This window comes from Narcine bancroftii, chromosome 4, assembly GCF_036971445.1.
Source record: "Narcine bancroftii isolate sNarBan1 chromosome 4, sNarBan1.hap1, whole genome shotgun sequence".
Lineage (NCBI taxonomy): Eukaryota > Metazoa > Chordata > Chondrichthyes > Torpediniformes > Narcinidae > Narcine > Narcine bancroftii.
Genome location: NC_091472.1, coordinates 251,518,253 through 251,544,798, shown reverse-complemented (window position 1 = coordinate 251,544,798; position 26,546 = coordinate 251,518,253). Strand labels below are relative to the sequence as shown.

The following is a 26,546-nucleotide window of genomic DNA, read 5'->3' as shown; positions in this document are numbered from 1 at the left end:
TTTTTAAGACTTTTGTCAGCTCTACTGGATGTCAGTTTGCAACCTAACCCATTGACTGCTCTTTTTTGGAATTATAGTTCCAGAATTGGGACGAGTTCTCACTTCCACATATAGGGTTGCATCCTTTTCTACATTGCTGGGTATAAGAGCTATTTTATTTTAATGGTAAGATTCTAATCCACCTACCTTGACTGAGTGGCTCTCTCAAATTATGTCATGTTTAAGTTTAGAGAAGTTAGGAGTTGTATATTTAATACTTCTGTTAAATTTGAAGAGACTTGCGACCTTTTATAAATTACTTCCACATGATTTAGTATACTATTTTCCCTTCTGGACTATATTTTTATTTCTTTCTCTTTGTTGGTGAAAACCAGGTGATTAAATTTTATTAATAAATTCTCAAGATAGGCTGCCCAGTTTTTCCTTTTTTTAAGGTTAAGTGGGGTTTTATATATATTTTTTCTTTTTTGAAAATTTCTATTTGAGAAGATGAGAACATATTCATTAATTGTGGTGAAATACAATATGCTATAATCATATGATGTCATAGTGATTATTTTTCTTTATAATTATGTACTCCTATTCTCCTCATGTATTATCTACTATAACATGATTAATAAAAGGATTGAAAAAGAAAGAAAGATTTTTAGAGCCCTCCCTAAATCTTGCTCCCTGAGGATGTCGTCAATAGAGGGAAATGAGACCTCAGCAGTATTAATCACCCTCTGTACTGATTTCCAATCTGATGCTTTACAACTAGCATACCACTCTATGATGCAGCCAGCCAGGACACTCTCTGTTGTGCTCCTGTGGACCATTGTTAGGATGGTGGCCAATAGCTTTGGCCTTCTCAACCTTCTTAGGAAGAGTAAACGTTGCTGTGACTTCCTGACTAATGAGGAAGTGTTGTGGGCTAGGATAGGTTGTCCTTTAAATGGATACCAAGGAACTTGTGCTCCCCACTCTCTTTATGACAGAGTCATTGATATGTTGTGAGGAGTGGTCTGTCATCCTCCTAAAGTCCACAATCATCTCTCTTGTCTTGTCCATGTTGAGACTCCGGTTGTTGCTCTTTCACCACTGCCCAAACCTATCAACCTCCCTTCTTTCTAGCCAACTCATCATTGTTGATGATGAGGCCAACTACCGTTGTGTCATCCACAAAGCTGATGATTCTGTTGGAGTTGAACCTGGCAGTACAGTCATGAGTTAGCAGCATGAACAGTAGTGCTCCGTGTGATGGGGCTTGAGGTTTCGCTGCCAACCTGAACTGACTGTATTCTTTCAACCAACAAGTCCAGCATCCAAATGCAGTGAGGGGAACCTAGTCCCAGCAAGGACAATTTATCCACCAGCCTCTGAGGCATGATTGTGTTGAACACAAGCCAAAGTTAATGGTCAACAGCCTGGCATATGAGATATTGTTTGCCAGGTTGGTCAGGGCTATTGCATTGTGGATGTTAGAAGTCAGCACATTGCTGCAATAGTTCCTTGAAGCAATATGGTAGACCCAACCATTGTAATCTCCCTCACTGACAACTTTCTTTCCGTCAAAAGATTTGGAAAGGAGATGTTCGCTGATGATGGTGCAATGTTAAAATCTATTAGCAACTTCTCTGCAAATGAAGCAGTCCTTTGCCTGTATGTAATGACCTGGAGAATGTTCATTTATTAGCTAATATGTGCAGTCTTGCCAGGCAACAATAATATTGAAGAAAAGAAAGATGAATCCTTTAAATTTAACAACCAATAGTATTATAAACAAGTATAGATGACACTTTCCATGATCTAGTATTTCTCAATTTCAAAGCAATGTCATCTTCAAAGAAACGAAGGGACGATATTCCAAATGGCTACCTTATTAATCCAATAACACAAACTTTAAGTAGCTTTAATTTGTGATAAAATGGATAAACATTTTGAACAACTCCTCATTGAGATTTTCGTAACTAGGAATAAACAAAGTATTTAGTTATATTTAAAGACATAATGATTATTCAACTTTAAACAGATAATAAGAAGAAATAAGACAAAATAAGATGATATTAGATGAATTCAAAGAAAAATATCTCAAGCTCGCATCTCTTTCATGGTTCATCAAAGAATGAGATGCGAACTCGGTCTGCTTGGATATTATGACATATTACATCATAATTACTATGGTAACACTACAAACAATCCTTATTTCTTAAAGAGATTGGCACAAAATGAACTAAGAAACAAAAACACAAGGTTTTAACCTTGAGAACAGGCACCAAATGATCAGGCACAGAATTAAAAATAACTATCAGTGCACAGTTGTACCCAAGGTAAAGAAAGTTTGGTTAAAACCAGAAAATACTGAATGGTTTCTGTAACAATAAAGAACAGCTGTCAACAAAATAGTTGGGGTTTTACCATTAACCATAATTCTAACATATTGAATTAACAAACCACCATGAGTTTAAAGGCAAACTTACTCATACTATATTAGGCGAAGCAGTGATATTTTGCATGGATGTAAACATTAATTGCAGATATCTCAATACTCTCCTCTTGTTTTTTTTTAATCCTCCACATTTAAATTCAGATGCACAGCTTTATCCAAATCCCCAGGATTGATTATATCAACAGCAACGTGGGTGTGACAAGTCCTTACTTTGCTCATCGTTAGAATAGGCTCTGTTGTTCCTTTCTTCACCAGTGCTCTGCCAAACAGAGTTAGGAAGAGGGAAGATTGGCACCCAGTTGGTTTGTTACCTCTCAGATGCCAGGGTCAGGGATATCTTGGATCAGGTCCATGGCATCCTGAAAAGGGAGAATGAGCAGCCAGAAGTTGTGGTACATATTGGTATCAATGACATAAGTAGGAAAAAGGATGAGGTCCTGAAGAGATGATACAGGGAGTTAGGTACAAAACTGAAAGACAGGATCTTAATGGTGGTAATCTCAGTTTTGCTGCCTGTGCCATGCACGGTGAGGGTAAGAATAGGATGATATGGCAGATGAATGCATGACTGTATAATTGGTGCAGAGGATAAGATTTCACGTTTATGGATCAATGCGATCTCTTCTGGGGAAGGTGTCGTCTGAACAAAAAGGGTGGATTAGACGTGGATTGGAAGGGGATGATGTCCTGGCAGAGAAGTTTTTTCGAGGTGGTGGAGAGGGTTTAAACTGGTTTGGCAGGGGACTAGAATCCAGAATACTAAGGCAGAGTGGAAAGTTTGTGAGGAAAGAGAGGCAGTGGAGAGATCATAAAGTTAGTCAGCTGGAAGAATTAAATGTATTCATTTCAATTCAAGAAGTATTAGGTGTAAGGAAGGTGATCAGTATGTGGCATTATGATGTTTGGTCATTACAGAGACTTGGCTGAGACAAGGACAGGATTGGATGATTCAAGTACCTGAGTTTAGATGTTTCAAAAAGGATAGGAAAGGAGGTAAGGGCGGTGGGGTGGGGGGGGGGGGAGGAGTTGATGGCATGGGTAGTATCACAACTGGAGGACATTGTACATTGTAGAGGGATTGTCGACTGAGACAGTATGGGTGGAAGTCAGAAACAGAAAGGGAGCAATCACTCCATTGGGAGTTGTCTATAAGCCCCCAAATAACCCTCAGGTCATTGAGGAGCAGATAAATAGGAAGATTTTGGCATGGTGCAAAAATAACATGGTTGTAATGAGAGACTTCAACTTCCCAATTATTGACTGGGACCTCCTTCTGCAAAAGGGTTAGAGCAGATTTTGTCAGTCATATCCAAGAAGAATTTGTGTCACAACATGTGGAGAAGCCGACTGTTGAAGCGATCAAACTGAATCTAGAACTAGGTTATGAACCTGATCAGGCGGGAGACATCTCAGTCAGGGAGCATTTTGGTGACAGGGACCATAACTTCCTGACCTCCTGCATAGCTATGGACAAAGATAGGAGTAGACAAATTGTTAAAATGTTTAATTATGATGGGATTAGAAAGAAACTGGGGAGAGTAAATTGGAACAGATGTTCTGTGGGGGTGAGGGGAAGCACAGAAGTAATGTGAGTTTTCTATAGGAAGGGCCACGATCCTGAATTCTGGATAGATTTGTCCCACTGACACAGAGAAAAGATGATAGGATAAGGGAACTGTGGTTGACAAAAGAAGTGAGTCAACTAGTCAAGAGGAAGAAGGAAGCATACATAAGGTTTAGGAAGCAAAAATCATGAAGGGCTCATGAAAATGATGTGGTAGCCAGGGAAAAACTTAGGAGAGCTAGAAGGGGCATAAGAAGGCCTTGGAAAGTAGAATTAAGGAAATCTCTAAGGGATTCTGTTAATACATGAAGAAAAGGATGACTAGAGAGAAGGTAGGGCTGCTTAAGGATAAAGGAGGGAATATGCCTGGAAGGTAGGGGAGGTCTTACATGGATACTTTGCTTCAGTACTTACTAAGGAGAGGGACCTTGGTCATTGTGAGGTCAGAATATAACAGGCTTGTCCTTGATCATGTTGAGGTTGAGAGGAAGTGCTGGATCTTCTCAAAAACATTAAAATTGATAAGTCTTTGGGACTGGACAAGTTACTACAGAAAGCGAGGGAAGAAATTGCTGGGGTATTGGCAATTATCTTTGTGCTTTCCCTGGCTACAGGGGAGGTACTGGTGGATTGGAGACCATCCTATCACTTCTTTTATTGTTTGTGGTCATATTTCTGGAATTTCCTTTGCCCCCAGCTATCTTTTGGGAGTCCATTCAAGATTCAATTTATTATCATCGAAATAAAACAGTGACATATTACACAAAATTTCTTTTTGCCTGCTGCAAGGCAGACAGATTTGCCATGGGCAGGAATTGCCTAAGCACCACTTACAGTCAGAGAGAAAGAGAAGCTAAAGAGAGTCCCCCCCAGAGTCCCCGAATGTCCGTTGATTTGCCTCCAGCATTTCCGCAGCCACACAGAGTCCAGCCCAAACCATTGGCAACCTGAGCTCTAGATCTACCTTCAACATGGTCAAGAACCCTTCAGAATGCTCAGCACCTCTTTTCATTCTGAGTCTAATACCTGAGACCCCTCCAACCAGTTCATGCACCGGTCCCTCAACTGCAGAGCCCTCCTCACTGGTCTGGCACCGTTGTCACCGTCCCCACAGGTTATCTCCTCTGCTTCTCCCTCTCAGATGGGGGTGGTCTTCTCATCTTCTGATGCCCTCCTCCAGTCCTCTGCCTCCCCAGAGACTGCAGCCCCTAGTAGCTGCTGCCGATTAATAGGCGCCTCCATCTTGGGTGCAGATCCATGATCACAGTATTTCAAATAAAAATCCCCTTTGGCTCCCTCATTGGGCTGTTTGTAGCGTGAACAAAAGCTCTCCTGACTGGAGAGAGAACAAACGCCTTTATTAGTTTATAACTGTGGGTAGGGTCTCTCAGTAGTCTTCAGAAGAGTTCTGGGTTTAGGTGGGGCCAGCCATCAGCACAACACACTACCAATGAATCCCAGTTCACTGCATTCATTCCTTCCTGTAGAATTTAGGTTCTGTGAATGAAGATAGAGAACGTGGGTTCAGAAAACAATGGTTGAAAAATAGACAGTTGTTTAAAATTTACAAATTTAAGTGGTCCGGGGGTCTGGAGATCCTGGTGAAGTGACTTGGACTCCTTAGGTCTCCTGGTCCCCTTATGAGGGAGGAGAGGTTGGCTGGGTCTCCGGATCAACAGTACAGGAATATGCACTCTCCCCCGGAGGCCCTGACTGGGGGCGGTGAGAATGAGCTCCATGGCTCACAGGGTACCTGAGGCAATAGACCCTCTGTTCCAGTGGGTGCCAGGTCCCTGATGGAGATGGTGTCCTTACTGCCATCCGGGTACTCCCCATAGGTGTATGTGGGATTGGCTTGGAGCAGTTTCACCCTTTCCACAAGGGGGTCGGTCTTGCTTCTCTTCACATGCTTCCTGAGAAGGACTAGACCAGGAATAGTGAGCCAGGTTGGGAGCCGATGCTGACCTTCTCTCGAAAGTGAATAGGAACTCGTGTTGGGTAGTGTTGGTTGCAGTATATAGGAGCGACTGGATGGAATGGAGCGCCATAGGGAGGAATTCCTGCCAGCGGGAGTCTAGAAGACTTTTTGACTTTAGGGCCAGTTTGACAGCTTTCCAGACCGTGGTGTTCTCCTTTTCAACCTGCCTGTTCCCCGGGGGTTGTAGCTAGTAGTCCTGCTGGATGTGATGCTCCTCGATAGCAGGTACTGACATAGCTCGTCTCTCATAAAGTATGAGCCCAGGTCGCTATGAATATAGCTGGGATACCCAAACAAGGCAAAAATGGAATCTAGGGCCTATATGACTGACAAAGTGGATGTATCTGGACATGGAATGGCGAATGGGAAGCAGGAGTTCTCGTCAGTGATAGAAAGGAAGAAGCTGTTCCTGTTCGTGGAGTGGAGTGGTTCCTTAAAATTGACACTGAGCCATTCAAAGACCCTGGATGACTTGATCAGGTGCACCTTCATGGGGCGGTAGAAGTGCGGCTTGCACTCCACGCAGACCTGGCAAGACCTGGTCATTTCACTGACGTCTTCCATGAAGTAGGGCAGATCACACGCCTTGACAAAATGAGCCATGTGGGTGACCCCTGGATGGCAGAGCTCATTATGCATAGACCGCAGTTTGCCGATGTGTGCAGAGGCACAGCTTCCACTGGATAAGGCATCTGGAGAGTCATTAAGGGCTCCTGGCCAATAGGCAATGTCATAATTGTAGGTGGAGAGTTTGATCCTCCACCTGGCAATCTTGTCATTCTTGATTTTGCCCCTTTTGCATTATTGAACATGAATGCGACCAAGCACTGGTCAGTGAGGAGCATAAATCTTATACCATTCAGGTAGTGTCTCCAGGGCCCTACAGCTTCTAAAATAGCTTGAGCCTCCTTTTCCACTGATGGGTTCTGGAGCTCATGGCCTTGTAATGTTTTCAAAAAGGAATGCAACTGGCCTGCTCACCTGGTTGAGGGTAGCCTCCAGGGCTACATCTGAAGCGTCAGTTTCCATTTGGAAAGGTACATTCTCATCCATCGCGTGCAAGGTGGCTTTCACAATGTAGTTCTGGAGGTAGCTAAAAGCGGTTTGGGTTTCACTGAAGAGGGGGAAATTAGTGGCTTTTAAGAGAGTGAGAGTCATATCAGCATATTGAGGGATCCACTGGGTGTAATATGAGAAAAACCCCAGCATCTCCTCAAAACCTTTGTGGTCCTGTGGATGGGGAGCTCTAACGGGGTGAATCTTTTTGGGATCGGGGCCAATTGATACCATTCTCCACCAAGGATAGCCAGCTATTTAGTCCTGAACATGCACTTGTCAGAGTTATGTGACACTCCTGGATGCATACACCCTCCCTCAAAATTCGGACATGATGAACAATATTGCACAGCATCGGGTATCGCTACATGGAGGAAGCTTTGGAAGTCGGTGTCGTTATCTTCCAAGGTGCGGCCACAGATGGTGACATTATCGACATAGGGGAAGGTAGCCTTCAACCCATCCTCATCCACCATTCTGTCCATCTGCCTCTGGAAGATAGAAATTAATAGAGATGACCATTAGCCTCAAATGCCAGCTGGTGATATGCAGCTTTCAAGTTGATGGTCAAATAGACCCGATATTGCGCAATATCATTCACCATGTCCGAATTTTGTGGGAGGGGGAATGCATCCAGGAGTGTGTACCAATTAATGATTTGGTTATAGTCAGTTACTAGCCTGGACTTGTTTTCCCCTTTTACCATTACCACTTGCGTTCTCCACTGGCTGGTGCTAGATTCGATGATACCTTCGCCAAGCAGACGTTGTGTCTCAGACTTTATGAAAGCTCAGTCTCCTGTACTCTACTTACTGCTCTTGATAGCAATGGGTTTGCAGTCTGAGGACAGATTCAAGAAGGGGGGTGGTCGATATTCAGTGTGCAGAGGCTGCATGTGGGTTCTGATTTTAGGGACCCTCCATTCCAAACTGTTTCGGGAGGAGGGGAATACCCCAAGGTCACTTTTTTAAGGTGACACAGAAAGTCCAGACCCAACAACATTGGAGCATACAATTCATCAAATATATACAAGCGAAATTTATAGAATTTCCCCCTTCAAATGACAGATGTACTATACAATGTTGTTGAACATGCGTAGAGTGTGAATGATGTGCATAGAATATGTGGTAATTAGTAGGATACATCTTCAGTTTGTTTTTTTTGTGCACAGTCCGTGAGTCTATGAAACTTTCAGTAGAGCCTGTGTAGAATATTTATTGCTGGTGAGGTCTGTCCTGATCTAGAACCATTAAGGCTAACTCCCTGGAAGCTCCATACTCCTCACTCAAGTGGCCCACACTGTCCTGGGTTGTTCTGCATTGGTAAGATGGCATCAACATCATGGCATCCAACAATGATGGGGCTGAGTTAGAATTTGGGTCATGGCAAAATGGCCACTGAGTCTTTGCACCATTTCCTCACTGCCACACTCTGTCAGCGTGTCACGCAGCAAGTGAGTTCAGGTGAATTCGGGGCAGATGGCTTGGGGCTGGAATTGGATCTGGAAGCAGTTCAGGAGCAGACTTCCCCGGGCTTCCCTTTGCATGACAAACCCTCGCCCAATGCCTTTTCTTGCCACAGCTGGAACACACTGAGTCTTTTGCCGGGCAACGAGATTGGGAATGCTGGATCTTGCTGCAGAAAAAGCACTCCCTAGTGTGGGAAATGGCAGCCATTAGGGTAGGGGTAGTGGGAGCAGCTGGATGGGTGAGCTCTCTGGCTTTGAGGTTGTTGTTCTTGAGCTTGGCCTGTTTCAGCAATTTTTGCCAGCTCAATGCAGCTAGCCAGGTTCTTCTTTCCTGACTCGTAGTCACTGCCTCATGTACTTTGAGTGGACCCCCGCAACTAGAGTGTCCTGGATCTGTTCTTCCTAGTGAATGCAGCCCATAGCTTTGTACCTGCCCTTCTTTGCAAGCATCCACAGATCCAGCAGGTAGTAATCGATGGTCTCTCCTGGCCAATGGTGACATAGAGTGAGTCAGTGCCTCACTTGGACCTCATTCTGTGACTTCAGATACCTAGCTTTCAACGCCTCAATAGCAGCATCATTTGTAGAGCAGTCCCTGATGACTGCATACCCTTTTGATCTTCCCATCGAAGTGAGTGCGGACCTCCAGTGTTCTTCAGCGTGGAAGACGTCTCTGGTTGCGTTCAGGTCAGCCTGGAAGCAGTCTAGCCAGTATGTGAACTCCTCAGCTGCATTGGGGATAGAGGGTCTATCAGTAGCATACCTGGCTTGAGTAGTACTTCCATTGTTTATGGAATAAGCTAATAAAATTGTAGTGTGAATAAAAGCTCTCACAACTGGAGGGAGAAAAAATGCTTTTATTAGCTTATAAGGTCTCACAGTAGTCTTCAGAAGGGTTCTGGGTTAGGCAGGAAACCAGGGTTATAAGTGAACAGATGGGGGTGGGGCCAGCCATTAGCATAACACCCTACCCATGAATCCCAGTTCATTGCACCATTCAAAGCCCATTCAAAGTCAATGGCAATGAACTGGGCAGGTGGACACTGCGGGAGTGCTGCATCACTGCTCCTCTCTCCCTACAGGTCTGCACCAGCAGCACATTGCTGCCACAGCGGCTCCGTCAGCACCGCCATCTTGCTGCTACCTTCAGCAGAAATATGGCAGCAGTTCGTAAAGAAAGGTCACCATGAACTGTGCAATTAAGGATGGGCAGTAAATGCTATTCTTTCCAGCAATGATCCTAAAAAAAACATTTTTCTAAAAAAGTCTCAAGAGAGATTGTTAGAGCTCTGGTGGAGGTTTTCCAAATCCCAGCATTTGGACAGATCTCCCCCTAAAATCAACAGCTCTATCTTCCTCAATTATCAATCCCAATGATCATGGCAAGTTCCTTTGGTTCAGGCTAAGATCATACAAATTAATTCTGTGTCAAAGACAGAACCCAGAATAATATTATCTCTCTACTTCTAAAGAACTGAGAGTGTAGAAGTGCTGTGATCATGTATAATGCAAAAAAATACCAAGTCCAATGCACTCACAATCTCCCACACTAAATCCAGATGCTGATAAGTAATGATGTCGGTTTTAAAAATGCCATTTCTATTTATGTCTTCTGCAGAATTAAGCACCTTTCCACCCTCAATGAAGAAAAATATCTCCTTACTGCTTTCCTCTCACTCATCAGATTATCAATTTACTGCCACTGACCAGAAACATCTTAGAAATTTATAATTCAGTCTCTTTTAAGATTGACATTAATGCTTTAAATCAACCATTCTCAACCTCTTGGCTATACCCCGCCTAGTAGTCTGCTGAAAGTATGTAGGCCTCCTTCCCTGTGAAGCAGTCAAGTTTAGATAGCTTCTATATTTCTCTCCTACTGAATACATTAAAAAAAAGGGTCTCCCTCCCCTCTTAAATGTGCTGTGGCCCTCATAAAGAATGGCTGCTTTAAATAGAGTGATTGTACAAGCAATCACTCACAAGATCACAAGATAAAAGAACCATTGGCCCATCGAGTTTGCTCCACAACTCCACCCTGAGCTAAACTATTCTCACATCAAGTTCCAAATTCTGGCCTTCTCCCCATATCCCTTGATACCCTGACTAATCAGATACCTATCAATCTCCTCCTTAAACTCCCTCAATGATCGTGACTCCATAGCTGTATGTGGAAACAAATTCCACAAATCCATGACTATTCCCTCCCACTTCCCAGGACTCTTTGCTCAATGTTTATGGGAAAAATATTTACCTTTGCTACATAAAGTACACTGGTTGACCAACTGAGTTTATCCAGCATTGCGTTTTTACTTCAGTCATGGTGTCTGCAGATTTTAATGTTTACTTCAAAGTTTACGGGGCCCCTTCTCTATGAAGCAGTCACGTTTTGGTTTCTTACATACTTTTATCCTACTGCCTACATCAAACACCTGTGAATGGAATACTTCTCATACAAATGAAATTGCTATTTTGTTTCCTTTTTTAATTTACTTGCCCAATGTCTCAGAAAATTGAATGATTCATAAATTAGATCAGCCATGATCTTATTGAATGGCAGAGCAGGATCAATGGGCCATTTTTGGCCTACTCCTGTTCCTACTTCCTATGTTCCTATGAATTATTGAACTTATTTGATGTTCCAGCAGTACGTTTAAAGATTCTCCATTTTGTACAGTACCCCTTCATGTAATTTGTAAATGCATCTCTACTAATATCTTTCCAATTAAATTGTACTTGACACCTTGAAGCAAAACCAACAGGGTCAAAAAACTGCTTGATTGAGACCTAATGAACAAAAGACTTGTTAAAATTGGTTCCAGCTTTATTCTAAATATCAAAATAATGTTGACACAAAGATATTTGCATTCTGTTTATTATATTGGTGGTTTTATATTCCATTTACACATTTGCTTAATCAGAGATGCAAGCCCAGAGGCTATTTTTCTTAATTTTGATTCAGGCCAGTTCCATGAAGGAATGTTCTCCCTCGGTGCATATGGGGAGTCTCTTTGGGCCTATTGTTGGATTTAATCACAATGCAGTTGTGCCCAGCTCTGAGCTAAATGGAACAGTTTTCTCAGTAAAATGATGATACTACCAAACTTGGCTGCTATAGCTCATTGGATGTTTTCTAGATTGCTTCACCACTGCATATTTGTTGGCGGGTTTTAGCTGTTCTCTTTTATCAGAGCAAAAATTGTTCCAAGATTCAGATTTTTTTTTTAAATAAGAGCCCAGTTCATGTTTAAACAGAAATTTGGATTACCCAGCTATAGAGAGAATGCTATGAAGTTAGAAAGGATGCACAAAATTCACAAGAATATGGCTGGAACTGTAAGGCTTGAGTTACAAGGAGTGGATAGGCTGGAACTTGTCTCTCTGTAGTGTTGGTGGCTAAAAGATCATCTTCAAGAGGAATATAAAATCTTGAGGGGAGTAGACCATGTAAGTGGTCACACTCTTCTTCCAGTCATACACCATTAACAATTGGAAAAAATAGGGATTCCAGGTATTTGTACAGATAATGATAAATTAATCTTGTTGAAGGATAGGTGAGAGTGTAAATGTATACATTTATTTTTGGAATTTAAATTGCTGTATTTTAAAGCAATTTTTAAAAATGTTTTGGTTTGTTGATTTGGCCTGCATTTTAATAAAAACAAATATCTCCTGCTCTATTCCCTTGACACTCATGATTGTGTCGCCAAGTTTGGCTCCAACACAATCTATGTATTCACTAATGACCACACTGTTGTTGTCCAAATAGCAGAAAATGATGAGTCAGATACAGGCATAATATACATAATAATGTGATCGATTGAGAATCGGGTTCAGTGGTGGCAGAAAAACAATCTTGAAAAAAGCACACCAACACCTAGACTTCCATCTATTGAATAGATCTATGTGAGGTCCTGCCACTCACAACCTCTTCTCACTGCTACCTTTGGATTAAAAAAAGTTTTTATCCAACATTTAATAGGCTTTTGAAATTCTCCTTGCTACCTGTGATGCACTGCCGTAACAGTAAGCAGACACAAAACACGAAGAAGACTGTACAACAGGCTTTATTCAGCTACAGTGGTAGCTGTACTGGTAACTCCAGAGTGACTGCTCGGGAGGGGCCAGCTCAGGATTATATCCCGGGCGGTTGATTGTCAGCCGGCCGGGTGGAGTTAGGTCTATTCAGCTCGGTTGATTGACAGCCGGCCAGGTGTGGTCTGTCCTCTGGTTATCTTTGTAGTGCCAGTTGATGAAGTCGACAAAGGCGATGCGGTCAAACAATATTCATGGCTTTTATTAGCAGAAACTTATGGTACAATAATGAAAGAGAATGGGTGCATACACAGTTATACCCAAGGGGAGTGTCTTTAACGGTAGAGATAATGCACAGCCAATGTTAGTACAGCAAGACTTGCCAGAGGGGAGATAGGCAGTTTAGCAGAGATTCACCACAATTTTCCTGCAGGTACAGAGATTGCCCCTGCAGTAGGTGTATCACCACACTACCCCAACCATAAACCAATCTGAGACCATTATAAAGACCTATCTACACTTTTGAAATGCCACCTTTTTCCTAGGAGTAATTGTAATTGTGAATATTTATTTGTCTTTAATTTATATTTATTATCTCTTTCCAGACTGGATAATTTAATGCATACTGTTGTAGTTAATCTCTTTTCAATGCCAACCGCTCAGTCCAAGAATCCGCCCTGCTCCAGCTCCCTCAACAGCCCCTAAGGCTAGAGCTGGATGAGGTCCTCACCCGGGAAGAGACATATAAGGCAATTGAACAACTGAAAAGTGGCAAAGCAGCAGGTATGGATGGAATCCCCCCAGAGTTCTGGAAGGCTGGTGGCAAAACTCTACATGCCAAACTGCATGAGTTTTTCAAGCTCTGCTGGGACCAAGGAAAGCTTCCCCAGGACCTTCATGATGCCATCATCATCACCCTGTACAAAAACAAAGGCGAGAAATCAGACTGCTCAAACTACAGGGGAATCACGCTGCTCTCCATTGCAGGCAAAATCTTCACTAGGATTCTCCTAAATAGAATAATACCTAGTGTCGCCGAGAATGTTCTCCCACAATCACAGTGCGGCTTTCACGCAAACAGAGGAACTACTGACATGGTATTTGCCCTCAGACAGCTCCAAGAAAAGTGCAGAGAACAAAACAAAGGACTCTACATCACCTTTGTTGACCTCACCAAAGCCTTCGACACCGTGAGCAGGAAAGGACTTTGGCAAATACTAGAGCACCTCGGATGCCCCCCAAAGTTCCTCAACATGGTTAGCCAACTGCACGAAAACCAACAAGGTCGGGTCAGATACAGCAATGAGCTCTCTGAACCCTTCTCCATTAAAAATGGCGTGAAGCAAGGCTGCGTTCTTGCACCAACCCTCTTTTCAATCTTCTTCAGCATGATGCTGAAACAAGCCATGAAAGACCTCAAAAATGAAGACACTGTTTACATCCGGTACCGCACGGATGGCAGTCTCTTCAATCTGAGGCGCCTGGAAGCTCACACCAAGACACAAGAGCAACTTGTCCGTGAACTACTCTTTGCAGACGATGCCGCTTTAGTTGCCCATTCAGAGCCAGCTCTTCAGCGCTTGACGTCCTGTTTTGCGGAAACTGCCAAAATGTTTGGCCTGGAAGTCAGCCTGAAGAAAACTGAGGTCCTCCATCAACCAGCTCCCCACCATGACTACCAGCCCCCCCCAAATCTCCATCGGGCATACAAAACTCAAAACGGTCAACCAATTTACCTATCTTGACTGCACCATTTCATCAGATGCAAGGATCGACAACGAGATAGACAACAGACTCGCCAAGGCAAATAGCGCCTTTGGAAGACTACACAAAAGAGTCTGGAAAAACAACCAACTGAAAAACCTCACAAAGATTAGCGTATACAGAGCCGTTGTCATACCCACACTCCTGTTCGGCTCCGAATCATGGGTCCTCTACCAGCATCACCTACGGCTCCTAGAACGCTTCCACCAGCGTTGTCTCCGCTCCATCCTCAACATTCATTGGAGCGACTTCATCCCTAACATCAAAGTACTCGAGATGGCAGAGGCCGACAGCATCGAATCCACGCTACTGAAGATCCAACTGAGCTGGGTAGGTCATGTCTCCAGAATGGAGGACCATCGCCTTCCCAAAATCATGTTATATGGCGAGCTCTCCACTGGCCACCGTGACAGAGGTGCACGAAAGAAGAGGTACAAGGACTGCCTAAAGAAATCTCTTGGTGCCTGCCACATTGACCACCGCCAGTGGACTGATATCGCCTCAAACCGTGCATCTTGGCGCCTCACAGTTTGGCGGGCAGCAACCTCCTTTGAAGAAGACTGCAGAGCCCACCTCACTGACAAAAGACAAAGGAGGAAAAACCCAACACCCAACCCCAACCAACCAATTTTCCCTTGCAACCCCTATAATCGTGTCTGCCTGTCCCACATCGGACTTGTCAGCCACAAACGAACCTGCAGCTGACGTGGACATTACCTCTCCATAAATCTTCGTCCGCGAAGCCAAGCCAAAGAAGAAAGAAAGAAAGAAAGAAGATTGTGGTTAATGTATCTTGTGTACTTGTTTGGCTGCAAAAAGCATAAATTTTGATATACATGTGCACTGAACATGAGTATGACAATAAACTTTCTAATTTTTTTTGTTCAAAGTGTTTTGAAAGAGCTGTTCATCTCTGAAGTCTTTTGTCACCAATTATATGTGTGAGAGAAGCTGAGCTAAAAAGAGTCACAAAGGTTCAAAATATGAAATATTAAGATCTTTTATAAAGGTCAAATTTCTGATTTATTGCCAAAGTACATACATGACATCATTAACAACTATGAGGCTCTCTTACCTTCAGGTCAGGTAGAATTTCTACTTATCAGTCGTGCAATCTGTTCTCAAGAAAAAGATTTGTACACAAAAGAGAGAAATGTAAATAACTTATACCCAGACACTATGCAAAATTTTCCGATCCTCACAGCCTCATTTCTCACTCAAATATTTGACAATGTTTCTTCTTTCAAGAGAAATTTATTTTAATTAATTTATCTTATGCTATGGTCATTGGATTTAATCCTGAGTTATGCCCTATGCTATTTACATGAAGTAACATTAGATTTTTTTCTTTGCTCCTTCTATTCTGCACCAAGAAGCTGTCACTCAGAAATCACAATATCCTTTGAAAGCAGATGTCGCACATACACTAATGTTCCAGGCAGTCCCCGAGTTAAGAACGAGTTCTGTTTCTGTAATGGAAGATTTAAACCATGTTTCTTACTTTTGCAGCCTTTGCTTCTGCAAGGCTGAGAACCTGCTTGTTGTTTTTTTTTTACTTTTGCAGCCTTTTGCTTCTGCAAGGCTGAGAACCTGCTTGTGTTTTAGAATCAGCAGACATAAGCTAAATTCCCCGAGGGGCCAGAGATGCTGTTATCTGACGAAAGGACATTTGTGTACCAAGAACATTTAATCTTCCTGCTTGTTTTGGTCATAGACTGTCAGAGGCCTAGCCTTGATGCAAAATAAACCATTGTATTCAAGGTGATATGCTGATTATGTTATTCGATAGAAGCCTAGCATGCTAGCTTGCTCACTTATCTTTCTTGCTGTGCTGGGAATAGGTACTTGGGTAAGCAGTTTTTGGGTAATATAAGCCATGGTCCCGCTGCTGAAGTTTGAGACTCTCTGAGAGGTGGCAACATCTCTCAGCAAGAAGAAGAACTTCTAGAGTCCAGCCAACGTCCCGGTCGGGGGAGGTGGAGAAGCTGCTACCGGCGCCCTGACAACCTAGTACAAGTGTGCAGTCGTTGCCTCGCTTCGGCAGTTGGGACCAGTCCAGGCGTTGATAAGTATAGTTGGGAAGGGCTTGCATATTGTAGTCTGAAATCAGCTTTTGAATTTGAAATAAACATTTGTATAAACTGAACTGCTCTGTGTCTATTTTCTTTCGGTAGCTCAAACACTGTGACCAATCTAAAACGAACAAAGTGAGAGGTATAAGTTTACCCAAGACAGTTACCAAGGTCTGCCTTTATTTCGAATTTGTATTTAAGTCAGAACAAGTACATACAGTCCTTATGTAGCGTCAGTTAGTCAAATGGTGATCTTAGTATGTAGCATATATAGTTTGTATTTTACCTTTCTATGCATGTAAAACACTTAAACACTTCCAAATACAATACAACATCGTACACATAATAATATTGTACATAATTGGATGATGCAGGAGAAGATGATGGAGAAATGACTACTGTTGGAGAGAGTAGACCTGGTGCTGGAGAGTCAGGATTTGATTCTGCTGCTGGAGGAGGGGTGGGGGGTGGTTTACTACCGGAGTCAATTTGAAGTGGGCATCAAGGGAGGTTTGTACAGAGCTTTTCTTTGTCTCGTCATAAATGGCCTTGTGGCAGCTGAGGTCCTCGGTAACTGCATGGTAAACTTTGTAGAATCTCTTTATTTCAGGATCTTGCTCCTGTAACTTTGCCATTCCTGATTCAATGGGATGAAAGGCTTCAGCTAACTCTTTTGTCAAAAGATTTTTGGTTCTGGAATGGTTAGGTCTGAGTATTTCTCAAATGCTGTCATTTGCTGCTCTAGTTCTATAAGGTGTTCATTGGTCAGTGCTTTAGCTTGGGAGTCGAATAACTATGATATCATTTTCACTGATGTCTAATTGCAGTTGATTACTGATATCAACCACAGCTAGCCTGGCTTCAGTCATGTCAGCTGTAAACCTCTGAAAAGCATGGGTGAATTGGGGGCACAATTTGATCCACACTCCTTTCATATTTGACTGCTTCAGCAATATATTTGATAGCTTCATAGATGTTATAATTCTTCCAGATCTCCCTTAAGCTTGTGAGAAGGTTCGTTATAAATAATAGGCCTTAAAGGAGACCATGATTCCTTGATCCATTGGCTGGAGTAGTGATGTGGTTTTGGGGGTAAAAATATGACCTTTACATTGGGGTGAAGGTCATCTAAAGTGCTTGGATGTCCGGGCACATTGTCAAGCACAAGGAGAATCTTGAAAGGAATTTTCTTGGCCAAGCAATAATGTTCAACAGCAGGGATGAAATGGTTCAAGAACCAATCTTCAAAGATGGCAATTATAACTGAAGCCTTTGCATTTGCCTTCCAAATAAGGGGAAGAGATGCCTTCATTGATACAGCAAAGTAGCTTCATGTTTAGGGTGCGATGCACAAGCTTGAAATCCCCAAGCAATAATGTTAGCCCCTTCAGTGCCTTGTGCCCTGGTGCACTTTTTCCCTCCTTGAAAATGTAGGTCCTTTCAGGCATTTTTTTCCAAAATGAGCCAGACTTGTCTACATTAAATATTTGGTCTGGTAAATAACTTTCCTCCTCAATAATTTTTTCCAACATTTCAGAAGAAATCACTCATAGCACTTACATTGGCACTCATTGCTTCACCTCGTACTTTAATGTTATGTAAATTTGCCCTCTCTTTTAAACGGTTGAACTAACCCCTTCTTGCAACAAATTCTTTATCATAATCACCTTCACTTGCTGCATGAGTAGTTTTAAATCATTAAAAAGGCTTTGTGGCTTTTCTTGCACTGCAGTAAGCCTAACAGGTATTTGGTTAGGCTGATTTTGATCATCTAACCAAATTATCAATAGCCTTTCCATTTCAATAATTAAACCACTGTGTTGCTTAATAATAATTGTAGCTTTCTTTGGGGCAGGGCCTTTCACATGCTCCATTATTCTCAGTTATCCTTTAAAATTGTTCTGATCATTGAATGACTGTAGCCTAACACTTTTCCAATAGTGTTTCACCTCTTTCAGATCGCTTTATCATTTCTATTTTATTTTCAATTGTGATCGTCTTCCATTTCTTTGATGCATCACCAGGACTTCCATCAATTTACACTTTGGAGGCATGGTTATAAGGGTAAATAAGAGAAAAATTTAACCCAAATACAAAGTTACACACTTAACACAGTGTTAATGGCATTGTGATCTGGCTTAAAATGGCAGATGGCGTTCTTCTTCCTCCAGCTGACAAACCACTGAAGCCAGACATAGTTCTTTTGTAAATATGAGTTGTCTGTAAGTGGACATTCTTAACCCAGGGACTTGCAGTACAGTACTGTACAGTGCGATGTTCGAATCCGTACTTTACAATTTTGAATCTGTTCCCCACTTGTAATACATGGTATGCATCATCCGAATCATACAGCATACTCTCCCACGATGCTGAATCAACCAAGCTCAAAATGGTAGTTGGCAACATTCTACTTTCGCCATCTTGTCGGTTAATGAGTATGAGTTGTTTGTAAATCAGACGTTTTAACCCCAGGATTGACTGTACTTGATTCTGACTAAGTATCAACATTACTCAATTCCTATTTGCCCCCTACTTGACATGTTGCTTCCACACCAGTCAATGTACAGAACCTTCTTCCTGTTACATATGAAAAATTTGAAGCAGTTCTCTTTTACCCCTTTTACTTAGAGATCCCACTAAATTGGGGTGTCAGTGACCCAAGTTTAAAGCCAGGTTGAATTGGAGCATTCACACTGAATCAAGAAAAGCTGGTTCAGTGCGACTTTTTACGTAGGGACCTGGAAGCCCGGTGCAAAAGGAGGCGGGACCTGCAACATTACAGCTTTAGTGTCCCGGGAAAATGGGTAAGCCTTTTACACAGGAGCCAATGCGAAATGCATTAGCTCTGATACTACCTGCCTTGGAGGGTAATTACCAGGATGAAAATGACTCCCCATTCTGGTTTTGTCACGTTCACACAGATAAGTGAAGTGGTTAATGGCAGTTAATTACTGTCTTTCAAGGGCAGTGTAAAAGGGCCTCAAGAAGTCTCTCATAAACTTCCCTCCCCTTCTACTACAGGTATACAATCCTATATCCGGAACCCTTGGGGGACAGTGTGTTCCAAATTTCAGATTTTTCCAGATTTCGGAAAAAAGCCAGCTGCCCCAGATTTAAACCCACTCGAGTTGTGCTGCTGTATCCACCCTCTTCCAATCGCACTGGCTTCTCTCTCCCCCTCGCCCAACTGAGTTGCGCTGCCATCTCTCCCCCCTGCCCGAGTTGCACTGCTGTCTCTCGCCCCCCCACCCCCCCGGCCGAGTCACGCTGCCACCTCTCTCTCTCTCTCTCCCTCCACTGTGCCAGCACCAGGAAAAAAATGCTGGTTTTTGGAGCTTTCCGGATTTTAGATGTCCAGATAAAGGATTGTGTACCTGTAATGCCATCCTACTGTCATGCTGGTGACTGAGTTTAAATCAGACTATTTGCAAAGCTCTATATGATTCTGTATGGAACTTCTTGGATATCATCTTGCTTCCACCATCATAATATTAACTACCATTTTAATCTATACATTACTGATAACTGCCATTTCTAAAAAACTTTCTAATGATATCTTTGACAACCTTCTATCTGCTACAAAAACAAAATGCTGGAAGCATTCAGAAGATAAGGCAGCATCTGTGAAGAGAGAAACAAAGGTAATGTTTCAGGTAGATGATCTGCCACCTTCAAATCTCTGCTGAATTTGCTCCATATTGAACTATTATAGCTCCAGTAACTATCAAAAAATTTGAGTTTTCATTCGTGTTCAGATTCCACCCCCCCATGACCCTGACAATCCTTATCTCTCTAAATTTCTTCAGTCCTATCACCTCCACCTCTGGGCTTTTGTGTTGTTCAGTGCCACACCAATTCCTTGCCTTTAGCTCTCAAGCCCAAACTTTGGCATTTATTGTCTAAGTCTCTGCTTCCTTAAAGGTGCTTCTTAAAACACCACTGCAGCCAAGTTTTTGGTTACCTGTTATAACACCACCTGAATAAAACCAGAAAGTCTGCAGACACCATGATTGGAGCAAAAACACAATGCTGGAGAAATTCAGCAAGTCAAACAATGTACTTTATATCACAAAGATAAAGATACATAACCAATATTTCTGGGCTTGAGCCCTTCATCAAAGTTTTTACTATTAACATGTCCTGAAGTAGTTTATCATCAAATTTTGTTTCCTCTTATAGACTTTCAGGCTGTTTTCCTATCTTATAAATCCTGCCACATCAGTTCTGATAAATATGTTAAATGACCATCAGACACAAGAGGAGAATGAGGCCATTTGGTCCATTGAGTTTGCCCCATCATGGCTGATTTTCCATGCTTTTCAATCCCATTCTCCTACATTCTCCTTGCAACCCTTGATTCCCTACCTAATCAAGAACTTATTCACTTCTATTTTGAATGTACCCAATCACAGCCTCCACAATAACTCTCACATTGATTTCTTCACTTTCTGGGTAAAGAGATTCTTACTCATTTCTGTTTTAAAGGGATGTTTTTGTATTCTGAGGCTTGCCCTATGGTACCAAACTCCCCCACTGGAGGAAACATCCTATCTGCATCCACTCTATCCATTGCCTCTCAGCCTGCAATAGTTTTTAATTTTTAATTTGGACATACAGCACAGTAGCAGACCCTTCCAGCCCACAAGCCCGTACCACCCATTTACAACCCCAGTGTATTTTGAAAGGAAGGAGGAAACCAACACAGACCTGAGGAGATCATACAAACTCCTTACAGACAGCGCCGGAATCGAACCCTGGTCACTGGTGCTGTAACAATGTAGCATTAACTGCCATGCTAACCATGCTGCCCATGGTTTAAACTATAGCAAGTATAGTCCCAGGGCTTGAAAAAAGCTAGTTGCTTTTTCCTGCTTTAGGTTTTAGTAGTAATTTTTCAGAAATAAACCAAATGAGTTTTCAGGAAATAATACATTTCATAATTTTTTTAATGATAATACGCCTACAGTCTATTAAGATAATATCAATCAAACACAAAACGGAAAATGAGAGGCCCATCATAGCATCAGATTTCAAGGAGAGGCAGGAGAAAATGTGTTGCCAAATTTTTTCTATTTAAAGCTTTACAAGCAGAAACGAGGTTGCTGCTTGTATTGTAACTAGTGCTGAAGGAGGAAGAACAGATTGATATAATCAGAGGAGATTAATAATTGCTTTCCTGTTGGTTCCACGTCAAGTCCTATGTTTAATATTTAGATATGAAGGGATTTGTGCATGTAGGATGTGTTTTGCTCCTTGCTTTATTACAAGTGTCACTGATATTAGCACAAGTACCAGGTGAGTGCCGTTCTAGATTTGTGATTTTTCTGATGTTTATGGATAGTTGGTGTTGCAAGTCAGCATTCAAAAGTTGGTGTTGAAAGTCAGCAAGTCAAAATTAAGTCAGTTTGCATTAATAGTTAAGATGCATAATTTCTAATTCAAACTAGTCGTTGATGTACCATGTGTCATGCATTTGTTCTTTTAAATGACAGTTTACATTTGCTGAAAAAATATATTTTGCTGTTTCCAACTAAAACTTGGAAATCATGTCAGACGCAAAATCTGTTACATTTGCTTTTCCAATGAATTGCTTAGTGATTGGATTTTAGCCACTGGGCATTGAATTTCTGTTCAAAACATTATTAAAAATGACTGGATAATGGTCAGAAAGCGCACTCTGGAGGATTTGAGTTTGATTTCTTCCCAGTCCAGAGCATATACCAGTTGTTAGTTTCACTACCTCTCTTTTTAAATTGGTCTTTAAAACCATCCTCTTTGATTTTGTTTTTGCGACCTCTATTAACACCATTCTGAGACCACATGAAAAAATTTAACCAGATAATGTTCCTGTTAGGTGATTTTAAACATAACAAAAGTACTATGTTAATATAAATATTGCTTTACTTTGATGTGACATCTCTAAATAAAGCAGACCAGAGATTTTGTGTTAACATATTTCTGGCTCTGTCAGGATTGTACATGTATAAGGCATAACTATTGAAATCTAGTGCAATCAGAAGCTAAACGTGACAATAATGGAACTTTTACCTTTATTTTATTAAATTAACTTTCATAAAAATGCATTCAACTTTTTTCAGAGCAAGTCGTGCATCAAAATTCCAACAATTATTTATTTTCTAGCTACATTCTTAATGCTTATTGTAACATAAATGTGGATGAAATCTTAGTTATGCTCTCACCTTTCTGCCTCACACTGTATTCTTTGCCAGATCTGACAGCTGTTTGCATTGTTCAGGATCTGTTTTAATGCTTTTAACAATTATTGGATTGCTGTTTAGTTCCTCTCTGCAAGTTAGATGATCACATTTACCTGTAATTGAAACTTGTTAAAGTTCAACTTGCAGAAGACTACAAGTTTTAGAATTTAGTTAACAATGAAGTTCGATATTTTTGTTTGGTAAAAAGCCTGAGTATGTCAGAATATAAAATGAAGTCCCATTTTAAACAACTGGTGTGAGTTTAGGCAATACTACAAAAGTTATAGGCAACTTAGTTTGTGGAGCTATCCAACAAGTATATGTGATACAACTTATCCAAGTCAGATTTTATAGTGTTAGCTTATCACCTTGGCAGAATACTCGAATACACTGTCAGCCAAAGGAAAAAGTTACATGCACCATTCTCATCATATTCTTAATTGAAGGATTATGTAAATAAGAATTTTCCATGTTTAGGAGTATACATCTGAAATATTTACAGTAAGAAATACCACCATGATGTTAATATTTTCTATCTGTAAAAACCAAGATTATTACTTAATCCATGCATTAGACCCCAGTAGATTTTCTTGATTACTTTCATTATAACATAAGAAAATAAGTCCCCATACCAGGCCATGATGTAGCCAAGCCAATCAGCACACATACCACGACACATCTGTATATGTTTGCCAAGGTTTCCAATGTCATACCAAACCTCCACAAACTCCAGAGGAAGTAGAGGCAGTGACGTACTTTCTTCACAATTTCATTAGTGTGATGGGTCCAGGAAAGGTCTGCTGAGATGGATGGTCTCCCAGGAATTTAAATTTCTTCACCTTCTCCATCTTTGATCCTTCGATGATTACTGGATCATATACTTCTTGTTTCCCCCTTTCTAACGTCCACAATCATTTCCTTAGTTTTGGTGACATTGAGTGTGAGGTTGCTTTTAGTACATCATTCAGCCAAGTTTTCGATCTCCCTCCTATTTGCTGACACATCGTCCATTTTTATAAGGCCCACCTCTGTAGTATCATTAGAAAATTTGTAGAAGGTGCTGTCATACTGAGCCACATAGTCATGGGTGTAAAGTGAGTAGTGTAGGGGGCTAAGAATGCAGCCCATGATGCTCCAGTGCTGATGGAGATTGGGAAGGAGATGTTCTTACCAATTGTACTGATTGTGGTCTAAAGGTGAGGAAATCCAGGATCCAATTACACAGAGGGGTATTGAGGCCGAAGTCTTGGAGTTGCTGATCAGTTTTGAAGTAATGATGGTGATGAATGCTGAACTGTAGTCAATAGAGAGCATCCTGATGTATGCATCTTTGCTGTCCAGGTGTTCCAGGGATTGTGTAACGCTAGTTAGATAGCATCTGGTGAATAAATTGAAATGAATCTATGTTGTTACTCAGGCAGGAGCTGACATGCTTTAACACCAGCCTCTCAAAACTTTTCATTCTATCTTTACTTCATTGTACTGTATTTATTATAAAAACAAATAAAAAAAGATTGAAAAAAAAACACTTCACTGCAGATGTGAGTGCTACTGGTCGGTAGTCATTTAGGTCGGAGCCCTTATGCTTCAACAGCAGCCTTCATGAAAGAGGTGGATAACTGTGATATCACATATTTGTATGCCTAGAACCCTCCAAGGGATAACCTGAAGATCAATGGTTCTCAACCTTTTTCTTTCCACTCACATACCACTTTAAGTATTCCGTATGCCATGGGTGCTCTGTGATTAGTAAGGGATTGCTTAAGGTGGTATGTGAGTGGGAAGAGATGGTCGAGAATCACTGCTCTCGACCCATTTGTTATTGAAATATTTTGCTTGAGTGAAAGGTACAATTAAAACAGTGGTTTTCAAACTACTTCTTGACAGCAGCACATTCCATGCACTCACTATGCTCTGCTTACACTGCCTTGTCAAGTCAATCACAATAAACCTCTCAGTGACCAGATACTGGTACTTTTAAATATAGAGTTTCTTGAAAAGGCTCAAGTGTTCACTAATGTGCAATGAGAGGAAAAGAGAACCATATAGCAAATGTGGACCTGAGCAGTGTCAAAATGGAAATGTATCAAGAAATAAAATACCCACTTAAGTGGGGTAAAGACAACCAAGATCACAGCAAAGACTTCAAAGCCACTGTTTCATGGTGCAGCCGTTTTATGAAAAGAAATGATATAGTACTGAGGCAGAAAATGAAAATAGCACAGAAATTACTAGAATTAAAATTATGAATGTCCATCGCTAAGTGAGAAACACAATTATCTTTTAAGTAACATCGGAAACATGGATGAAAATCGTTGGTTGGCCAAGGTCTCTTGGGCCAGTAAGCTCTCAGTGGTAAGTGCCAGACTTGGGGTAAATTTATATATGGAGTATAGGTCCAAACCTATATTTAAATGGAAATTCTGAGGGTCATCTTATAAACCCAGTTGCTTTATATGCAAACAGTCATGATATGTTCCTTCGTGTTAGTCATTTTGGACCTTGTAAAAAGCTTCTGGCCATCCATATGATCAATGCTTCACATCTTCTTAGGCATCTGTATCAGGTCACTCTCATCCTCTGTCATTCTAAGGAGAAAAGACCAAATTCACTCAACATCAAAAGGCATGCTCTCCAATTGAGGCAACATCCATGTAAATCTCCTCTGCATTTCTCTACAGCATCCACATTCTTCTTGTAGTGAGATGATCAGTACTGAATGTATTATTGTAAGTGAGGCCTAAATAAGGTCTTATTTGGCTGCAACCTTACTTCATTCTACTTCTTAACACTATCAACTTGTGTTTAAACACAACACCATCATTCCCTCAAAATTGATCAGTAAATTCCAAGACCTGGGACTCAACACCCCACTGTGTTATTAGATCCTGAATTTCCTCACTTCCAGACCACAATCAGTGAGGATTGGTAAGAACATCTCCTCCACAATCTCCATCTGTACTGGAGTACCACAGGGCTGCATTCTTACCCCACTGGTCTACTTGCTATGCACCTATGACTGTGTAGATTGGTACAACAACAACACCATCAAAAGTTCACTGACAATAACACCAGGTTGTATAAAAAGGGGGTGACGAGTCAGCATACAGGAGGGAGATTGAAAACTTGGCTGAAAGATGCACCAACAACAACCTCACACTCAATATCATCAAACCAAGGAGTTGATTGTTGACCAGGAAGGACAAACCAGAGATATACAATCCAGTGATCATTGGGGGATCAGAGGTGGAGAGGGTGGCCAAATTTAAGTTTTTGGGGGTCATTAACTACTGTACCCAACACACCTAATGGCATCATGAAGAAGGCATGTCTGAGCCTCTACTTCCTCAGGAGTTTGCAGAATTTTGATATGACAAAATAACCCTGGAAAATTTCTACAGATGTGTGGTGGAAAGTGGGCTGACTGGCTGCGTCATGGTCTTGTTTAGGAACACCTATACTACCCCTGAGCATAAAGCCCTCCAAAGGGTAGTGGACACTGCCCAGGACATCTCAGGCAAAACCCTCCCCACCATTGAGAACGCAGTTGTCGGAAAACAGCAATCATCAAGGATTCTCACTATCCAGCACACACTCTGTTCTCACTGCTACCATCAGGAAAAAGGTATAGATGCCATAAAACTCGCACCATCAGACTCCTCACACTCAATCAGGGACTCATTTAAGGACTCTTAATTTTACAATTTATTGATTTTTTTTCTCTGTGTTGCACAGTCAGTTTGTTTTTTTTTATTTGTTTACATGTGTACGTCGAGTACAAATTTATTTGCATCACAAATAAATGGTAATTCTGCCTTGCCCACAGAAAAAGAACCTCAGGGTTGATTGTGATGTCATGCATGTACTCTCACAATAAATCTGAACTTCGATTTTTGTGCAGCACTTTTGCAACCCTCCAATCCTTTGGCACTTCTCCTGTCCCCTTGTGATGATGGAGCAATC

General features: G+C 41.5%; 1 protein-coding gene and 1 long non-coding RNA gene across 3 annotated transcripts in view; one reads left to right on the top strand and one right to left on the bottom strand.

The window, feature by feature from the left end:
- The window catches only part of LOC138761856 (uncharacterized), a 68,136-nt gene that overhangs the window by 16,023 nt on the left and 25,567 nt on the right, over positions 1–26,546 (bottom strand). The window contains exon 1 of one of the 2 annotated variants that reach the window (XR_011356544.1): positions 2,639–2,727. The exons of the other annotated variant lie outside the window; for it this stretch is intronic. This is a non-coding gene — a long non-coding RNA (uncharacterized lncRNA). Of the gene's footprint in view, positions 1–2,638; positions 2,728–26,546 lie in introns of those variants that run through there. 2 annotated transcript variants of the gene reach the window in all.
- The window catches only part of LOC138761854 (collagen alpha-1(III) chain-like), a 163,743-nt gene continuing 158,738 nt past the window's right edge, over positions 21,542–26,546 (top strand). Inside the window, exon 1 of the mRNA XM_069934732.1 lies at positions 21,542–21,660. Within this exon, the coding sequence (XP_069790833.1) occupies positions 21,582–21,660 (79 nt within the window). The 5' untranslated portion in view covers positions 21,542–21,581. The remainder of the gene's footprint in view (positions 21,661–26,546) is intronic.